The 22,211-nt window shown below is 32.4% G+C and overlaps 1 protein-coding gene across 2 annotated transcripts in view; it reads right to left on the bottom strand.

Annotated features, from left to right (window-relative positions):
- Nucleotides 1-22,211, bottom strand: part of COL11A1 (collagen type XI alpha 1 chain) — a 232,057-nt gene that overhangs the window by 101,558 nt on the left and 108,288 nt on the right. For both annotated transcript variants that reach the window (XM_001140143.6, XM_001139974.6), the window contains exons 25-35: nucleotides 19,981-20,034; nucleotides 18,750-18,794; nucleotides 17,659-17,712; nucleotides 17,534-17,578; nucleotides 11,202-11,255; nucleotides 9,320-9,427; nucleotides 5,804-5,857; nucleotides 1,080-1,133; nucleotides 750-794; nucleotides 550-603; nucleotides 398-442 (exon numbers count right to left, since the gene is read on the bottom strand). In XM_001140143.6, the coding sequence (XP_001140143.1) occupies nucleotides 398-442; nucleotides 550-603; nucleotides 750-794; nucleotides 1,080-1,133; nucleotides 5,804-5,857; nucleotides 9,320-9,427; nucleotides 11,202-11,255; nucleotides 17,534-17,578; nucleotides 17,659-17,712; nucleotides 18,750-18,794; nucleotides 19,981-20,034 (612 nt within the window). The remainder of the gene's footprint in view (nucleotides 1-397; nucleotides 443-549; nucleotides 604-749; nucleotides 795-1,079; nucleotides 1,134-5,803; nucleotides 5,858-9,319; nucleotides 9,428-11,201; nucleotides 11,256-17,533; nucleotides 17,579-17,658; nucleotides 17,713-18,749; nucleotides 18,795-19,980; nucleotides 20,035-22,211) is intronic.

The raw sequence follows: 22,211 nt of genomic DNA, 5'->3' as shown, positions 1-22,211 counted from the left end.
CTAGTAGCTTGTTTTTTACCAGCATAATTTTGCTGCCAGCTCTGTGAACAAAATGAGTATCAATATGGAAAGCAAGCTGAGTGGAGAAGAGGGCAAAGATGTTTCAAGCGTATTGAAAATTTTAAAAATATCTATTTTTGTCTTGACTATAAGAGTGATATCTTAGTCCAGTTACACACATTTTTCTCATTTCTATAACAAAATTAGTAGAACATATTGATTAAGCTTTTTTATTGGTGAAGAGGAATAAATTAAAAAATAAGCATTTTTAAATTCAGACTAGATTTTGCGGATAAACATGCACATGTATTAGCAGACATACATCTTTTCTCTGAAATCTAAATACCTGCAGAAATACTAATTTTCATTTTATATTATGTGGCTGTATCATACGTACTCTTTCACCTGGAGGGCCAGGAGGGCCATCGCCACCTGAAGTGCCCTGGCACCAAGAAAAGAAAAGAAAAATCAGTTTGAATTCTTTCTCATAGCATCTGCCTGGAAAAAAAATCTACAGTAACATCCAAACAGAAAAAGTGCAGGTGATACCTTTGGCCCAGGTTTCCCAGTGGGACCTCTTGCACCTCTTGAACCTCGAGGACCCTGCGGATGAGAACAAAAGATGAACCCGAACTAATGCCAGGCAAATCCAAAGACACTAAATCAATTTTTATTTTTGAAAAATAAATTATCTTGATACACTAAATTCAATATGAAAAATGTACATCATTTTAAATCAAGGCACCTACCGTTGGACCACGCTGACCCCGAGGGCCTGGTTTGCCAGCTACTCCCTAGCAAAGACAGTTCAATTTCAATATGCAGTATATCACAGTAAATTATGAGTCTGGTGCTGAGACTGAGTAGTCATGCAAGAACATCATTCATTCATTCATTCATTCATTCATTTGTATTCATTTAGAGACAGACTTGCTATGCTGCCCAGGCTGGCCTGGAACTCCAGGATTCAAGCAATCCTCCACCTGAGCCTCACAAATATCTGGGAATACAGGCACACACCACTATGTCCAGCTAAGAACACTTATATACATAGTTCAAAACATATTTATATATCATACCCGTGCACCTTTCTCTCCATTGGCACCTGGAAACCCAGGGAATCCAGTGGAACCCTACAATAATAAAAGTAAATAATGAATAAACATGGCAATTAACATTTTCAGTTACAAGATGTAATTTATTTTGGAACAGAGTGATTTTCACACAGCTGTTAATATTTAAATCAAATATATAAATTTTAAGATATCATCGAAGTAATTGAAAATGAACTTACAATGACATCTGAAATCCTGGAAGCATTGAAAGCACAAATTGATAAAACATTTTAGTTTTTAACCTTCTGAGTAAATGAATTAATCAAGTATTATTTCATCTCTTGTTATAAAACAGTAATTATAGGACATTTTATAGAAAATGTATTGCAATGTAAAATTCTTTGTATTTGCTTCAACTCTAAAGAAAAATCCTATTTTCACAAACAGGAATAGTCAAATATTTAAATAGGAATTTTAGAAAATGTTTTTCCTGAATTAATATTATCATATGTCTATAGTTACCACTTTTGAGTTGAGTATTTTTACACTTTTAAAACTGGATCAATTCATAGACTAAAAACCTTCCTCCACTTTTTCGATTTGGTATTTGAATACAACTATATCTAGCTGAAAGTCTATTTCAGGCACCCAAGCATTAAAATTCTGTTTTTTAGAATTCTGAAGACATAATTTTGAGATTTATGTTACTTATGCATCAGCTAAATGCATCAGCTAAGTAAGTTTGGTACATTACTTATGCTCATCAAGTATAGATTTTTCTTCTGCAAAGTGAGGGCAGTAATACACAGCTTACAGGTAATTTGAAATTTGTGGGACTGAAAAAAAGAATGCTTGGTATAAAAATAATAATAATGTATAATTAATAATTATTTTAAAATGAAATAAGTTTATAAAAACACTATTTCATTTACAAGTGGCCACATTTTACAGATGGAATACAATATAATCCCCAATAACCAAATTTCCCATATGATCTTGCACATATATCTAAATTTTTATCTTCTCATTTAGTTGATCATGATTGTGATTAGCTTCCCTCATCACTGTATCATAAAATAGAGAAGATTAGTGTTCACATCCTTGCTGCTCAACTTGTTAATTATGAGACCCTGAAAAGGAAGGAGTGGAGAGTTTTCCTGTTTAGATCACTGTATGGATTAAGTGCAATAATACGTAAAATGTCTAGCCTCTGTGAGAATACTAGACATCAAATTTTACAAACTTCCCCATATATTAAGGGAAATATAACAAAGCCTTGTTTGACTTGAATACACTCCTTTCTTTTTTTAATCCACTCACTTGCATTGAAATACCCCTAAAAATAATGTTTCTCCAAGTGATACATGGCTCCTCTGTATCAGAATAATCTAGAGTAGTTGCTAAAAATATGGATTGCTAAGGCACACTCCACATCTACTGAAACTGAAACAGACTCTCTGGCAGTGAGGTCCAGGAATCTGCATTTTTACCAACCTCTCAGGGTCACATGTACTGTGAAATCTTAGAAGTCTTGAAGCTGTATTCTCAGGCATGTACAGTTGGAATAGCCAGGTGTAGAGTATTACCTACTCACAGGAGGTAACTATTTGGCCCTATTCCCAATTTGAAAGTAGTGAATATTACACACTTATCAGGAAGGTAAGATGCTAGCAATTTGTATTTCCTACATGATGCTATTAAAGCAGGTCAATAAAATTGTATGTGATGCCCTATGGCAGCTGACAGTCAAAATAATAACCTGAAGGATGCACTGCTAAGCTGTTTTTTATAACGTGTTTTCCTGTATGTTTCAATACATGCCTATACAGCTAACTTGTGATCAACCTGAGAACAATTATTAGGATGTGTAATATTTACGTACTGGGGAAAAAAATCTCTGCTCATTACATTTTGAAGAGCTTTCAAAATCTCTTTTGTTTCTCTACACAGAATCAGTTAGCTACGTCTAGCACAGTATTACTATCTGACTATTACAGGAATTGGACAAATGATTATAATACAGTATGAAAATAAAAATTTTGAGGGGGGGAAAAATATTCAGTTCTGTCCTGACTAGAAGAGATAACTAAGCATATTTATAGATACTTCATTTAAGCAAAGAGATATTATGCACCAATTTTGTTTTTCATAAATGTATATACTTACATAGAGTTTCTACTCTAGGAAATTGATAGAAAACACAGAAAAATGACCAACTCACCAATTAATCAGTTGAATATATGGAAATGTTATTTTTTGCTTCCCATATAAGGAATTATCACCAAAATATATAATTTCTATGAAACAGTATTACCCGTTTTTATATGGAAACACACAAAGGCCATAAAGTCAAAGATTAATTGTGAAATTGGCTCGGTCAATAAATGTGAAACTAAAAATGTGAAATTTTTAAAATGCTGTCTGAAATATAAAGGTATCCTACCTTAAAATAGATTTTATTTTAGAAACAGCTATCATTTTATAGCACATGTGGTGCTACATCTTTTTAATACCTTTATGGTTTATATTGCTACTAAGAAATTAATAAGATGTCAAATTACAGGCCTTAATCTGCTTGAAAGAGACTGGTAAAGGCATTTCATTTTAGTGAAAAAAAAAATTAAATTTATTCAAAATTTATCAGCTTACACATAGGAAAAAATATGAAGCTATCTTTCATCTTTGATGTCCCAGTCAGTTTTTCATTTTAGAACAGAGAAACTTAAAAGCTTTTTGATCATAGAAATAATAAATGAGTTATGAAGAGAAGCAATATGAAGAAATAAAGAATAAAATTCCAGACATTTCGGTAAAAGGATTAAAAAATGTTGGATACCCCTAGGAGGAAACATTTCTGTTTAGTTATTCTGTTGCATCTTGTTAATAAAAACAATTCAAAGATTATTGATCAGAGAACTTAGGAAAAAAACAGGATTTTAAATAAATTCATAAAATAAAATTCTACTCATTCATGTAATATTGTGACAGATTCCTATGTTTTTAAATCAAAACAAAACAATTGCAATTTAACTTAATAAATAGATCAAGAATGCGTGAAGTGATGTAAGGATAGCTTGAGGTCCTGGATTATGCAGTGAATGGCTTCTTTTACTGATAATATTTGTGAAAATGCTTGACATTTGAAAGGAAGCTAACTGGGAGACAGAGCAGTATATTAGAGATAATATTTAAATGATAAAAAGTATTAATCAGTGTCCTGAGTACAGCCAGAAAATATTTAAATTATGCCTGTATTATTTTTAAATCACAGATGCCATAAATCTTATTTTAGAAGGGTTCAAAAGCATTATATTTATCCCCTGCTACTCAAGGAAGTATTTTTGGGGAAACTCAATGAAAAAATTGTAAGACAAAGCTGTATAGCAAGCCTAAGACAGTGTTATCACGTGGCAATGAGGGAACACAATGACATGCAGTTTACATATTCAGGGAAAAGGATATTTTTGTCTCCCATAATTACATGTGAAACTTATGAATAGACACACATTTAAGAATGTTACAGAAACAGGATTTGCCATACCTATTGTTTCTGTTATGCCTGAATGGGTCAAACTCAATAAACTGATAGATTGATATAATCTCATGTACATATAACTAAAAGAATGATATAACTGAAACTATCCCGCACTTCTCTGTCTCCCTCCTGTATCATAACCATTCTGTAATTAATAATCAACATTTATATATTAATTCACTTAACAAGCTTAATTTAACTACTGAATGCATCAAGTGCATCCTTAACAAAGTTTTATGATAGGTTTGAGAAAAATTAGTACACCGAGGTAAATATGCATTTTGAAAACCATATTTTTTATGCTTAAAATATGTATACGTCAAATAGCCAAAAATGAGATTTGAGTGATACAGCAAATTGAATGGTGGCTCCTGAAAATTTATATCCATATACAAATCTATGGAATCTGTGAATGTTACCTTACTTGGAAAAGAAAAAAAAGTCTTGCCAAATGCTATTAAATTAAGGAAATGGGATCCTCCTGGATTGCCTAGGTGGTCCCTAAATCCAATGGCGAGTGTTCTTACAAGAGACAGAAGAGAATAAGACACACAGAAAAAAGGCCAGTTAAGAAGGGAACAGAGATTGGAGTCATGAAGTCACAAGCCAAGGAATGCCTGGGGCCACCAGAAGCTGGGAGAGGCAAGGACAGATTATTTACTAGAAACTCTAGGAGGGAGCACGGCCCTATGACACCATGATTTCATACTTCTGTCCTCCAGAACTGTGAGGCAGTGAATTTCTGTTGTTTTAAGTTAATAAGTTTGTGGAGATTTGTCATAGCAACCCTGGAAAAAAAATACTCATGGAAATGAGGGTAATAGACAGTGTGAAAGGTGTATTAATTAAAAAAAATCAAGTGGTAATTTAAACCCTTAGGATAATAGAAAGGAAATCAAAAGCCATTATGCATCAAATGTCTTCCATGTTAAAACTTCCAGATATACTAGGATAGTTCTTGTTCCAATTACAAAGAATTACCGATTATGCCTTCGTTTCATGATTTCTTCTCCTAAAATACTGCAATCCATAATCACCTAAGCTCTTTGAGCTCCCTGCACTCCAGGCGTCCACACACTCTATGATTTTCCTTGTGAAATTATTTTTAAGTACTCATCATAATATAGAGATGTTACAAATTGTAAGGTAATCATAAGTGATTAATATTATCTTCATGAAATGTTAATAAACTATAAATATCAAGCTGTTTTACCTTTGGACCTTGTCTTCCTGGATATCCTGGTAATCCTGGAACTCCAAGTTTTCCCTACAGTTAAAATATATAATAATCAAAGTAATATTTTAAGTTGAATTAAGTTTATATAATGATTTCAATATTTTTAAAATATTAGAATCACATATTGTACACTCAAAAGGAAGATCTGCAGATTTTTGTCATTATTTACCTTCATTATGTTTCTTCATGTGAATAAGAAAATTGTTGCTTTGAACATATTTCTAATGTTATGATGTTGCCTAACTTAACCTTTATTATATAAGTGATAGTGCCTTCTTTAGGTACATGAACCCTGAGGTTTTAAAGAGAACTCTACAATTCTTTGTGAATTCTAAAGCCTGGTTAAAAATACTCCTAAGGTTTTTCAACATTAAATACTGTTTTAAATTAGTTGATGTAACTGGCACAATATTTAGATTTTATCACTCCAACTAGAGTAAATCTTTTTGATAAAGTTATTTCATTTACCCCAGTCTAAATATAAAACAAGGGATCATGAGTTACTTAACTTTTCTCAATGAGTAAGTAAACCTAGATATGCCAAGAAATTCAGAATTAAATTTTAAGACAAATTTCTTCTTTCACTCTAACATGTTGAAATATCTGGACTAATAAATGTAATATGTGTTGACAGCTTTAGCTAATAATGATGGTTTTTGTGGAGTGTTTATTCCTCCAAGCAGGTAACTGAATATACTATTTTGTTCCAGTGCAATAAGGTTACCTTTCAATCTGAAAGTGCTAAAACAAAATTTAAGTTATAATGAAGTCCAACAATGTGTAACAAATACAAGATGGTTTCAAATATTACCCTAAACAATTTACTTCCCTATGATTTCTATCTGAACAAAACATTAATTAAAAAAAACACAGGTAAAAAGATAAAAAAAGAATTGAATAAAATATGTATGTGGAATTTTACTGTGCATCCATTTCCCTAATAAGATACTTACAAAAGCACACTTCATTTATAAAATATTATTTACTAATGTCTTAAACATTAGAAAGCATAATGTATCATTATTTTCAATGTACATTGAACAACTAAAAATGGAAAATAAACACAAGTTCAAATTTGTATGTGCATTGATAAAAGATGAACAGAAGCTTATAAATAAAAATAAGTATTTTACTGGATGAAATAAGGCAAAAAATTAAGAACATGGTTTATGACCTTGTTAGTACAGATTGAACTAAAAAGTTGTCCAGGTCATGATCAGCATTGCATAGATAAGTAGTCTTCAGATGGAAAATATCAAACAAACCCTAAGAAGCATACTTATAATGATGTCCCCTTGGATACATTAAGTTTTCACAGCTTGTTTTATACCATCAATTTCAGGATAAGTAAAATTATCTAATTCTGATCACAAGTATTTGTTTTCTTTGGTAATTACCACATTAGAATGTACGTATATACTCTAATTCATTTTAGAGTCATTTTAAAATAAATTCTGGCGGAAAGTTTGTATTTTCAATAGGATGATAGGCAACTTCAATAAACTAACATATACTAATGAAATGTTAAAGAAGAAAAGAACTGTGGGGTAGTTTAAGCTCCTGATTTATCACAATAGCTTGTGTGACTGTTTACACATGATAGAGCCTAAGAAGACAGGAAGGTCCCAGGATACCCTCTTAACCACTGGCATTGAGCATTTTAAAGGAAAGGGTTTAAACGCCCCATAAGGCCTTGTTTTCCCCTGATCTTTTTCTTTTGCTGCCAAATCACTATAACATTGTTCATTAATTTACAATTAGCAATGTTTTTTCAAAGTGTGAAACTGTAGAAGTTTCAAAGTATGAAACCCAATAAGAACTGTCACATTAGATGATTCATAAGGACATGAGGAATTTTCTTTTTGACTATTCACACTCTCTATCTAATACCTATATCATATATTTTCTTTCTGAGATAGAATGGTGGGGGCTTCTATTTGTAATTTTCTTAAATAGCATTATTGCGGCACTATTCACAATAGCAAAGACTTGGAACCAACCCAAATGTCCATCAATGATAGACTGGATTAAGAAAATGTAGCACATATATGCCATGGAATACTATGCAGCCATAAAAAATGATGAGTTCATGTCCTTTGTAGGGACATGGATGAAGCTGGAAACCATCATTCTCAGCAAACTATCGCAAGGACAAAAAACCAAACACTGCATGTTCTCACTCACAGGTGGGAATTGAACAATGAGAACACATGGACACAGGAAGGGGAACGTCACACACCAGGGCCTGTTGTGGGGTGGGGGGATGGGGGAGGGATAGCATTAGGAGATATACCTAATGTAAATGAAGAGTTAATGGGTGCAGCACACCAACATGGCACATGTATACATATGTAACTAACCTGCACGTTGTGCATTGAAGTATAGTAAAAAATAAAATAAAATAAATTATGGAATGTTTGTTGTAGAAAATATAGACATATACATATAGAAAAGGAAACATTTGAATTATACCAGCAAGAGATTACTGATGTTTTGCTTTAGTGTATATAATGTAATAACACTTGTCATAGACAGTTCTTGCTTGTCATCATAGACAAATGTTATTACATTATAACATGAAGTCACATTTCAATGTTGCCTAATATTATATTGAAATATAAATGTAATGGTTGCAAATCTTTTTGACATAACACATAATGCCCCGTGTCTCTCAAACAATGAATATGATAATTATCTGGGGATGTTTTAAAACATATTGATATTGTGTCAAGCCCAGATTAAAATTAAAATCTCTTGAAGTTGGGCCTGAATACCAGTATTTTTTAATAGACTTATTATGTGAAATGCATGTTTAAGTGGAAAAAATAAAAGATGATTCTACTTGGTCTAAAACCTTAAGTAGACCCTCGTTCATTGATTCTTTCATCCTTTAATCACACATCCTTTAATTCTCAACATCTAATGTGGAAGAACTCTAAGAGTAGCTGATTCCACATGGCCGAGGAGGGCATAGAAGACTAGAAAATAAGGAGAAGTGACAAAAGAAGTGTTCATCTCATAATGATACCTCTTAGGAGTATTTAATAGGAATTTAACAGAATTCCCTATTTAATATAGACATATACATGTAGGATATATATATATATATATATATATATATATGTATATGTATATATATGAAAGAAAAGGAATCATTTTAATTCTATCCATAAGAGATTATATTTTGCTTTAGTGTATATAATGTGATAACACTTGTCATAGACATTTCTTGCTTTTTTTTTAAAATTTAACTTCATAGTACATTATAGAAAATTTAAGGTATCACTAAATACTTTCTGGAGGCAAATTTTAATGTTGCCTAATATTACACTGAAACATAAATGTAATGGTTGCAAATTTAAAATGATAATGAAACATTTTATCTTTAATGTAGTAAGAACTCAATTTCTGACACCAGTTATTGAAAGAAATTTAAATGATAATGAAACATCAGCTGCAAGAGTACCAGTGAATTTAAAGTCATTTACCAACCTTTTCTCCTGCTTGACCTGAAGGACCTGGGTCTCCAGTTGGGCCTGCTCGACCTTTGGGTCCTTCAGGGCCATCTTCCCCTCTTGGGCCAATTTGACCAACTTCTCCCTGAGGCACAGAATAACAACATTCTTATGAGTGAAACGTCCTTTACAAAAATTGTAACAGGGAAAAAATTATGACAGTGAAAGAGATCTGATATAATAAACTCCATCTTGCCTTTTACCTTCAAACTGCCCTTGATCGTTCCTGGGCATGGAGAAAGCTAACATTGGGAGAAATGTACTTTATAGTTTAAATGATGATAGTCCTTCCCCAAAAAAATCTGCCTTTATAAAAACTAATACAAAGCCACAAGGTTAGAATTATGAGAGGGGTGTGAATTCCACTAAAATGTAGTCATAGTAAAAAATTACCAGCCGTTGTTCCGAAAGTTACAATGTTTATAACTTCCCCAATTGCTCCTGTAAATAACATCACTACGTAGAACATAAGATTGGCCTTTTGAGATGTCTTTTCACACTTTTGCATTTCTGACAACCAGCTGACTCCACTCAGACCCATGATTCGTGATTTAACTGGCCTCATGGTCCCCAGCCAGAAGCTGAATCAGCACACAAGGACCATTTTCCATACCCCTATGATTGCATCCTCAACCAAGCAGCAGTTCTCATTTCCTAGCCTCCTGCTCACCAAACTATCTTTAAAAAACCCTATCCTCCAAATTTTTGTGGAGGCTAATTTGAGTAATAATAAAACTCTAGTCTCCTATTCAGCTAACTGTATGCATAGAGAAAGAGTTTGCAATTCCCCTGCCTGGATAAATAGGCCCTGTCTGGGCAGCAGGCAAGATAAACCCATCAGGCAGTTACAAAAATATATTTGGAGATTGAAAGGCATAAATTACAGTCTATTGAAAGTCAGAGTTTTCAACTTTGGTGTGTTTACTCATGTTTTTGTTCATGAAAAAGAGGCTTGAAAGTGTTTGACTTAATCAATCTTTTCATATTTAATAAACAACTGAATACAGTCTGATATTTGAAAATCTACAAAAGCTGAATCATATCATATATGACATTAAATTGCTTTTAATGCATCTGTGTTATAGAGAGAGGGAAAAATAATAATAAAGATTGGTCAGCAGCTTTGGAAATTACTGTTTGGAACACAAGAAAAATATCTCTCTTTTGTACTTGGCTTTTATCTTTAACGTTTAAGAACTTGTGTATGGATGTTATTGCCCCCAATCCTGCATGCAGACTTCATTTGAATTTTAGGAAAAGAAATATTTTCTATAGAATGCTTCTTTATTCAGATGTATTAGGTACTAGCATATTACTTAAAAATAAATCTTCCCAATAAAGCATTTAATTTGCTTTAGATAACTAATATTTCTGTTTGTTTTCTATAATGTATTACTAGAAAAAACTACTATTTTTACATTCAAAAATTGAACACCACCATATAATGAAAATTTATGAAAGTTACAGACGTATGCTTTCCAGGCAGCATAGCTCATTATATATGAACAAAATTTAGAGCAAACTTTTCAAATTACTTCTAGTAATTTGATCATAACTTTCTAATGTCCTGTGGATAAATACTAACACGTGTGTGTGCATGTGTGTGTGTGTGTGTGCACATGCATGCTCATGTTTATTATGGAACCTATGGAAATATAACATCTAACAGACAATTGATACTACACTATCTCCACAAAAATTAAAATCCCTAAATCTTAGTATAAAAACTTAAATGAGTAAAGAGTTAGGTAGTACAAACATTTTATTTATCATATGCTTACTATATTTAAAGATAAGCAAAGGAAAAAATATATATATATTAAATTTCGTGTACTGTTGTACATTTTCTCTGTACTTACTCTGTCACCTTTTAGACCCATGTCACCTTTGAATCCTGGAAAACCATCTTCACCCTAAAACATTACAAAAGGAATTAAATAGGAGTTTAATCAGTCCTTTGGAGTAACCTAAAATATTGCTATAAAAATTTATGTGCTGATAACGAGGGAAAATTATTTTTGAGAAATGTGCATGGTAGTTGTGAAACTTCCTCCTCCCTTTTCCAACTCCAGCCACAGATTCTGATCCCCAATATCATCTCATATTTTCACATTTATTGGCTATAAATTACCCTAGGACATTTTTCACAAATATGTTCATTAAATCTTATTTTATGAGGGAAATAACCATTCTCCCATAACAACATGTATTCTATACTGGTTAAACAAATAAAAAGTAAATATTTAGCCAGGTGTGGTGGTTCACACCTGTAATCCCCACACTTTGGTAGGCGGAGGCGGGCAGATTATTCGAGCCCAGGAGTTTGAGGCCAACCTGGGCCACATGGCAAAACCCATCTCTACAAAAAATACAAAAATTAGCCAGGTGTGTGGGTGCATGACTGTAATCTCAGCCACTAAAAAAGCTGAGGTGGGAGGATCGCTTAAGCCCAGGAGGTCAAGGCTGCAGTGAGCCGTGATTTTGCTACTGTACTCAAGCCTGGTGACAGAGCAAGAACTTCTCCCCCCAACAACAACAACAAGAACAACAACAAAAGGAAACACTTAATTATCATTTTAACTTTGTATTACAAGAGCTCTGGAGTAGCAAACAGAATGAATAAAATGATTTTCCCTTAATTTACTAATTTATGCCTATAAATTTTATATTGTTTTTTTTTTAAATCATGTCCATTAGATAAATGCCTTCTAGCTCAATGGGTTCTGTATCTTACAATCTTCTTTCAGGTAAAATTAATTATATAAAATAGGAATTAATAATATCCTTTACAGGTAGAATTGCTAATTGTAGCACTATACACACAGAGCAACAATGGTGAAAACGAAGTCATTTAATGAAGAGAGGAACGATTTGGGCTATGGAAATATTTTCTATCATTCTTATTGAAACCTAGATTTTTAAGTAAGTTGCATAAACAACCTTACTATCTCTTAAGTTCAAGAAAAAAATTAAATTACTAAGAAATAGTCATTCATGTATTCAATAAAATTAATTGAGCAATTACTCATTCAAAGTGCTGTGGAGTATTTTGAGGTTTTTGTTTTACCAGTAAAATCTAAAAGTGGGCCAGGCACAGTGGCTCATGCCTGTAATCCCAGCAGTTTGGGAGGCGGAGGCAGGTGGATCATCTGAGGTAAGGAGTTCGAGACCAGCCTGTACAACATGGTGAAACCCTGTCTCTACTAAAAATAGAAAAAATAGCCAGGCATGGTTGTGGGTGCCTATCATCCCAGCTACTCGGGAGGCTGAGGCAGGAGAATTGCTTGAACCTAGGAGGTAGAGGTTGCAGCGAACCAAGATCACTCCGCTGCACTCCAGGCTTGGCAACAGAGGGAGACTCCATCTCAAAAACAAAACAAAACAAAACAAACAAACAACTGAAAGTGGGACATTTGCAGTTATTTTGGTACAGATGAAGTAGAAAGGGTGTCTGGAGAAGAATACCAAAATAATGATAATGATGATGATGTATGGTGCTTGTGGAGGGGGTGGTGAGGCAGGAGGTTAATAGGGAGGGTTTGATGGAGGGGTTTTTATTTCAGTTGGTAGAAATGAATTTGATTTGATAATTTCAGAAAAGAACATTTTGGGCTGTGTATGAAAACAAAGCTAGGAAGGATAGGCACAAATGCTTCCACATCTCGCTGCCAAAATGATCTCTTTAAAATACAAAACTGGTCACATCAATTTTTACTTTAAAATATCCTAATGTTATCAAATTGCTAATAATATAAGGCACTTCCCTTCACCACGTGATCTAGCCCTTCTTCACTTCTTCAGTCTTTTGTCTTGAACTCCTCCTAAAATTAACCTCTCCATCTTGCGGCCTTCACTGAATAATTATTATTGCAACAGTATGCCGTCCTGCATTTTCTAGATCATAGGTTGTTTTCCTTCCGCTAAATGGCCGAAAACAAGAATCCTGCCTAATTAACCTGTGAGTCTCCAGTGTCAAACATGTTTTGGACCTTCAGTAACCACAGTGTTCAATAAACATTTACTAAATGCCTCAGTGTGAGTTTAGCAAGGTATATTAAAGTCCAGAAAATACCAAATACTGGGTACTTGTGAATATGAGACCTAACCCTGGAAAGAGATTCAAACTGTTATCTTGCATACTCAAAGAACTCTAGCATGCCAGGGATTTTTTTTTTTCAAGAGAAAGTCATGCCATTTTCACCATCCTGCCCAGGATGCTCTCTGTACTGAATGTGACTGGGCAATGGCAGAGGCTTAAGAGCTGAAAATGACCACTGAACTTGCTATTGACAACTGTCTTCATTACTCCTCCCTAGAGAAAAACATAATTACACAGCTGCCATGCTTAGTTTAAAGAACACTGTACTCTATGTCTAAAAATCACTTATAGACTCTGACTATAGACAGAGTTTTATTTTTAAATTATTTTTAAAGTGAGAATTCAGTCTACAGGGAGGCTATTTTTCTCATGTTTTAGTTTTCAGCATATTCACATTTAAAAAACAATTAGATGATTTAATTAGGTATTTCCTTATAACAAATGTCATTTTTTAGCAAGTGACATATCAAGTTATTAAGATTTCTAGTATTAAAATTATCAGATGAAGAAAAAAAGAAGAAAACATAGTTTTAGAAGATGTATAAAAGTGGAATTCATCTATGCCACCTAATTTATTGAGCTGTGTTTCTCCAGACTTAAGAGACAAATCTAAGGCTAAAAAAGAGAGAATTTTAATCATAATTAGAGTACTAACTTGCTATATCACCTTTGGTTAACAATTAACATTATTATATATAAAATATTTTCCATTTTCTTCTATCTCTTATGAGATAAATGATTAATTATCTTGCATACTCAGAAAAATGAAATAAATAAGGTATATTAAAAACTCATCAGGGCTTAATCTTTCACAGAGTTTGAAAATATGGAGACTTCTTACCATTAAAAATTCTACAAACATTTATACAAAGTTTCTCTAAATCTATAATTTAGAAAACTAAATTGTAATCTATAATAAAACATAATTTACTACTTGATTGGTATATTAGATAGAATAAAAGGCATAGCTGAAAAATATCTTTAAATTTTTTTAGGGAATTTTCTTTATTTTACAGACTTCAAATGAGGCTCAGAAAAAGTAACTAGAAAAACTAAAATAATAACCCAAAAGTTTTGGTTCCCAATTTAAAATTTTACTTATTTTCCTCTATATATACTTGCATCTTCTGAGACCATACACCCTAAAAACAATGAGCAATTGTTAATAAGCTTTCCTATATACAAAAAAAATGTATGTTATTTTTTTTTCCTGTATGGCTTTGTCCTCATATATATCTAGTCATTTATAATTTTATTTGCCTCTGTCACTTTACAACTCTCCTAGCAAGTTTCAGCAGTTAACAACATCCCCACCCCAGTCAGGCAATTTTCTTTTAAACACTGCCTAGCCCCTCTAAAAATCCTTGATGGATACTAATTCCAGAGAAAAACATTTGCATTGTTACTTACATTTCTTAACAAGAAAAATTCTAAACAGAGACATTATTTTTCATATAGGCAACCTACAAATTACATGTTAAACCCTACCTGACTCACCACTGTGCTCTTTTGTCAACTCAGTGAGACACTATACAGTCTTCTCTTGGTATCTAGGGGTGATTGGTTCCAGGACCCTAACCCAACTTCCTATATCGAAATCTGTGGATGCTCCAGTTCTTGATATAAAAGGCTATAGAATTTATTTATAGCCTATCCACATCCTCCTCCTTTATACTTTAAATCACCTCTAGAATACTGATAATACCTAACAAAATCTAAATGCTATATAAATAGTTGTTATTTTTTTATTTGTATTATTGTATATTGTTGTACTATAATTTTTTTGACAGGGTCTCAGTCTGTCACCCTGGCTGGAGTACAGTAGCTTAATCATGGCTTATTGCAGCCTTGACCTCCTGAGCTCAAGCAACTCTCCCTCCTTAGCCTCCCAAGTAGCTGGGACCACAGGTGCGCATCACAGTACCTGGCTAATTTTAAAAGTATTTTGTAGAGATGAGGTCTCACTACTTTGCCCAGGCTGGTCTTGAACTACTGGGCTCAAACAATTCTACTGCCTTAGCCACCCAAAGTGTTGGGATTGTAGGCATGTGCCACTGTGCCCAGTCATATTATAATTTTTTAATTTAATTTTTTGTTTTTCTAGTATCTTTGATCTATGGTTTATTGAATCCATGGATGCAGAACCCATAGGGAGAGCCAACTGGTACTCCAAAGTTCATCTAGGTGATCAGGATGAACTGAGATTACTGTTAAGTAGGTGAGCTAATGCGAAATGCATGGCCTTTTTCATGCAATAAATCTGACAACATAGTTGTTTACTTTTAGTATATAACAGTAGCTTTTTTCAGATAAAGTATAATGGATATAATAAATTCATCCCTTTTTGTTATCCATTCCCTATTGGTATCAAATCCACACATAAGTCTTTTGATAATATTGTAACTATAAAAATAAATGACTGTCCTTGAAAAAATATTAGCATGTGATATAATTTGGATATTTACCCACCCAAATCTCATGTTGAAACGTAATCCCCAATGTTGAAAGTGGAACCTGGTGGGGGGTGATATGATCATGGGGGTGGATTTCTCATGAATGGTTTAGCACCATCTCCTTGATGCTGTCCTCCTGATAGTGAGTGCGTTCTCAGGAGATTTGATTGTTTAAAAGCATGTGGCACCTTCTTCACCCCCTCCTGCTCCTGCTCCCAGCACATAGGATGCCCATGCCCTCTTTGCCTTCCACTGGAAGCTTCCTGAGGCCTTCCAAGAAGCAGATGCCACTATGCTTCCTGTACAGCCTGCACAACCATAAGCCAATTAAACTTCTTTTTTATAAATTACCCAGTCTCAGGTATTTCTTATAGCAGTGCAAGGACAGTCTAATAGAGTATGTTCTTATGAGTATGATATTAACAATAGTTAATATCCATGTATATCTTACCAAACCTACCAATATTTATGCTATGCAACTATGTGTTGTTTTAACTTTGTATGAAATTTTGTAGTAAGAATTAATTCAATACTGATTCTGAGTGTATTAGTCCGCTTTTACATTGCTATAAAGATACTACCTGAGACTGCGTAATTTATAAGGGAAAGAGGTTTAATTGACTCACAGTTCTGCATGGCTGGGGAATCCTCAAGAAACTTACAATCATGGTAGAAGGCAAAGGAGAAACAAGTACCTTCTTTACAAGGTGGAGGAGAAAAAGAAAGAGAGAAAGGGGAAGTACCAGGCACTTATCAAACAACCAGATCTTGTTAAGAACACACTCACTATCAGGAGAACATCATGAGGGAAACCGCCCCCATGATCTCATCACCTCCTACCATGTGCCTCCCTGGACAGGTGGGAATTACAATTTGGATTAGAATTCAAGATGAGATTTGGGTGGGCATACAGCTAAACTCTATCACTGAGTAATGTCATTCCCTTTGCATTTCATCATAATCTTTGAAGGATTTGGGGCTCTGCAGGCCTGCTAAATGTATCCTTGAAAAAAATCTGAATGTCATGTTCTTCAGCAAAAGCCAATTACCTATAAATGCCCTATAAAAGATGCCATATGCATTCATAGTTTTAGGTACATTTTTTCATTCACTTCTGTCTGGTTGTAATTTTTATCTCTCTCATTAACACTATTGATTTGTGTGTAATACTATATAGAAAGACTTCCTCTTTCCCCAATTGATTTAGTGTACTTCTAACTTTCCTGTTTTGTGCTGAATTTGTTTAAACATTTTGGGGATTTCAGTAGGGAAAAAAGGAATAAATATTCATATGTTATGCATCTAACTAGATAACATGTAAATCCTGCAGCAAATCCATTCGTAAGGCCAACCCTATGATTAACAAAACTTAAGCACATGTAAAAAAAAAAAAAAGAAAAAGGATGCAGAATTAATTCTCTTAGGTAACATAATTTAGTTTCTGTTCTGGTATTTAACCCTTATCACAAGATATAAGACATTGTTTTTAAGTTGTGAGGATAAAGAATACAAAATTATACTAGCATTGTGTAGTATGTAGTAATCACTCATATATTCAAGAAATAAAATGTCTGTTGAATAAATTTAAATGCTAACATAATACACAGAAATTAATACCACCTAAACAATTAAATTTTACCTTTTCACCTTTAGATCCCTTGAGACCTCTGACACCATCTGCTCCCTGTGGAATAAATTAGAAGTATTAAGTGAATATAATATTTCACATTGAAAGTAAATAATGTGAAAACGATTTAACGTTACCTTTACTCCCCGGGGGCCCGGGTAGCCAATAGGACCTTGTGGACCAGGAGGACCCTGAAATAGATGAATTACCACTTATACGTGTAATAAATTGAAAGTGCTACTCATTTACATACTATAATTTTACCAACTAATCTACAAGGATATGGTTTTTTTCTACTGCTAATATTTGATAAAGACTTTTTGGTAGTTTACTCTTTATTTCTAGAAACAGATATGATGAGAAAAACATGTAACTAGCACTACTCACTCCAAATTTATTATGTCATATATTCATACTAAAAATACAATATTGAAATGGACTAATAAGGCAAATCTTACAAGCATGTAAAATAATGTAAACAATTCAAAAATTAATAACTAGATTTTTAACCTAAAATATGCTATACTAATGTCTATAAAAGACAGTTATTGAAAAACTAACAAGATTGATAATTTCAAATAGAAAATTATAAATTAGTAGCATTCACTTCATCAAGAATATAATCAAAATTATATATCTTCCAAAAGCTGTTTTTTTCTCTAGTCTACCTAGATAAAATGTTCTATCAATCACAATTTATAATTTCCTCAGTAATGCTGAAATTTTAATGCTGTTTTAAAATAATTAAAAACAACTGTAAACAAAATGATCCTACCCCTGCTACTGTAATCTAAAGTACTAACATTGAATATGCACATATTACATTTCACTTTGATATTTTAATAGCCATTGGTCTTAATTTAACATTTAATTAGATAATGGTTACCAGAAAGTAATAAGTAATAATAAAATTGGGGTTACATAAGCAGTTCAGTAATATTGAGTAATTCTTGCCCAATTTCATTGTTTATATTATTACCATTTACTCCATATATAATACACATGAAAAATATGCACGTATTCCTAGCCATAGGAATATTTTTTAAAAAGAGAGAACATAGTCTAATTTCTAAAATTACTGATATAAAATTAAAAGTAGCCTAAGATATCTTTTTTATACCCAAAATAACTATATGAACGTGATTTATATATATGAGATGACCAAATTAAGGCATTTTCTCTTGGAAATTTATTAATAGGACATTTAAATGGATACTTTGGAACCTACCAGAGCCCCCTTTTCTCCAGACTGGCCTTCTTTCCCAGGATGACCCTATATTTAGCAAAAACATACACTGATAAGATGTAATATAAACATAGTTGATAATACTACGAAAGTATTTCTTTTGTTATTAAATCTACTAAGATCTTACTCTTTTAAGTTTCAAAAACATTGAACACTTTTGCATCAGTGTGTATGGCTTTAAATAAATTGGAAACTATGGCATTTGGAAGTAAACATGACAAGCTTATATTTGATGGATGTAAGTTTCTTCAAATACATAATGCATTTGAGAGAGCTTAGAAAAAGCACATAAAATAATACATATCATTCATTAACAATTCAACCCCAGCCTCATTTAAAGCCTTACATAAAGGTATTTAAATCTGCCTTATATTTAGCAAATTAATCAAATGATCATACATGCACCTTCAAAGGGGCACTAAGACATGTGGATGAGACATCTGAAAATACAGCGAGATCATAAATGCTAACAGTGTTAATAATCAACTTATTGAGATTCAGTAAATAAAAATGTATAGCCACATCACAATTATACTCAATAACAAGGAAAGGTAGGATGAGAAATCTTATATCCTAGTACTACAAAATCTGCATATGTAGTTTAAAGAGGAAAAGAATCTGTAAATAACAAATGTTTTAATATAATAACTGTAGAGATTACATAATTTCATTGTTTATTACTATTTAAAGGGAAATAATAAATATTACTATATTTCTAGAAAAGAAAGAAATCTGTGAAGGCTGAGATATTTTCATGAAAGATGTCTGAGAAAATTTATGAATGGTGAGGAACTTCACCTGGACTCATAGAAACAGATACTTTGAAAAGGAGGAGAAGATGGAAGGGCTTTCTAGGAGAGGAAACAGCTTGGGAAAGGTAAGGTGATAGAAAATTTAGATCATGCAAGAAAATGTGAGTGGACCTGCTTACCTGGAGCTAATGGTAAAGGAGGAAATGAAAAACAGTATGAGATTCTGGGGAGGTTCTGGCTTAGAGTGCCAAATGAGTTTCTACAAAAGCCACCGTGAGCTCATTAAAGATTTTGCAATATGGAAGTGATACGATAAAAGGTATTTTAGAGAGATCAATGTTTAATTACTGGCTCAATTTATTTTTATTACTAACCTCATATAATCATTTCTAAAACACATGTAAAATCTATTTTTAAAGATAATGTAAAGAAATTTTAATGACCAGGTAGCTGTTACTTACAGGAGGCCCATCAGCACCAGGAAGTCCAGCAAGTCCTGGTTTTCCTTGTGGTCCCTTATAGAGAAAAAAAAATATTAAAAAGATAAAAATAATTTTAAGAAGCTTTAACTTGTACATATACTATGAATGAAATTCTTATCCTGAGTCACTGGCTTCAATTCATAAGTAATAACCATTTAAATAACTTTTAAATATATTATTTGGAGGAAATGCCATGTAAAGATAAATTAAAACTAAATTTAACATGTCAAAGGTATGCTAGGTTTTAGCCTGCTTATAATCTTAGATAGGTCTTTTTTTAAATTAGCAAATTAGTTTTTGAATACCACAATAAACTGAAGTTTAGAGAACAAAAAGGAAAGCAATATAGGCCAGAAATATATTGATTCATATCATTAAAGAGGTAAAGATTGTATTATTTCCCTCAATAATATTAGTAAGTACTAATTCAAAAAATTACATAGTAACATTGATGAAACACCATTATTAAAATATTTTGTGCAATGTTATGGTATGATAGTTATTCATAGGAAATGAAGGAAAGTAAATCGATTTTAATGTAAAAAGAACATATCCTAATAGGTACCCAATAAGATAATAATAAAGTAATAATTCAACAGATTAATCCCTGTTTAACCACACAGAGTTTCAAATCACATTGAACATGACCATTTCTAAATTTGGAACATGGTAAGAATCACTACTACAAGAATCGGACCTTTTCTTGGGAGAAAAGTAGACATTCTTCTAAGAATATTAAATTTATCAAGTTCCCAGAGCCCAGGTCATCGTTACTGACACATCAAGTTATTGTCCAGGATTCAGAATCAATGAGAAGGTCAAGGACATATCAGCAAGCCTAAATGCTGGACATATTTTTGGGCTTTTTCCATTCTCAGGGAGTAAAGTACAATCATTGTATTCATATTGCCTGCCATTGCAGTTTACAAGAAAATTTCAACCAAATCAGCATAGAACAAAAATGAATTAAAAGTAACCTTTAAATTGAAAAGTTAAGATTTTTTAACCAAATGTGGCAGCGTTGCAATCTGGATGAACTTAGGTTCCTATCCACGTCTTCAAAGTTCCTCCCTTTAACTAATATTTATTTTGTGTCTTGTTATTTTATACTGGACTCAGAGAGTTATGTAACATCAATTGCTACTAAGCAATTAATATATGAGTGAACTCAGAAATTAAATCACAGGAAATATTTAGGAGATATCACAATTTATCATAGGATGTATTTGGTATATTTATCAAAAATGTCAGAAAAAATATAATATATTATCTATTTTAGTTAATTAACTTAAATTTTATGAAATATTTTTACCAAAAATAAAAGCACAGGCTATGATAAGTTAGTACAAAAAATTGCTCTTGGATGGTAAAAACATATGACATTAGTTAAATTGTATTAAAATGTTAAATTATACCATGATACAATTAAACATTACTATTTACCAAATTTTCGAAGCGAAGGCTCTTGAGCCAGAATAAATAAATCATAGTTATCATTAAAAGCAAAAGTAATAGCTTCTACTTTTTAATATAGATGTAATACAACATTTATATTGTAAATACATTATCATTAAAAAGTGTTTTCCTCATATTTTTGAGTACCTTTCTCCTTTTGATGGTAAGAGATTGATTTTGAACCTACAGGCTGGATATATTCAGATCAGAGGCAGAAGCAGTATTACATAAAACAGCTCTCTTCTTACCACCAGAAATGCAGTAAACTAGATTATACATTTTATCTGGCTTGGCACAGGTAATTCAGATATAACAACTTTTCCTAAGAGCAAATTCCTCTTAATAATCTAGTACATACATGATAAAATCATGGTAGAAAATTTAATAGGTGCATGTGTCAAGTGCAATACAAAATAAATATAGTATATTTTTAATGCACTAATCTAAAATATGAGTGACCCAGATTAAACTCCCTGATCTAAATATTAAAAATAACCTTTAGAACCTAACATAACTAATAGGACATTTTCCAATAGTGCTGTGCAGCTATGTCTAAAACATCCACAGAAAAAAGTACTTTCAAAACCACTTAAATCTGATATGTCTTCTCTTACAACTCAATATTAAGATAAATAATCCAATTAGAATATTAACCAAAAGAGTTTAACAGCTATTTTATCAAAGAAGTTATAGAAATGGCCAATAAGCACGTGAAAAGATGTTCAACAAAAGTAGTGATTAGGAAAATGCAAATT

This window comes from Pan troglodytes, chromosome 1, assembly GCF_028858775.2.
Source record: "Pan troglodytes isolate AG18354 chromosome 1, NHGRI_mPanTro3-v2.0_pri, whole genome shotgun sequence".
Lineage (NCBI taxonomy): Eukaryota > Metazoa > Chordata > Mammalia > Primates > Hominidae > Pan > Pan troglodytes.
The sequence above is the reverse complement of the archived record's forward strand: the minus strand, read 5'-3'. Positions and strand labels throughout refer to the sequence as shown.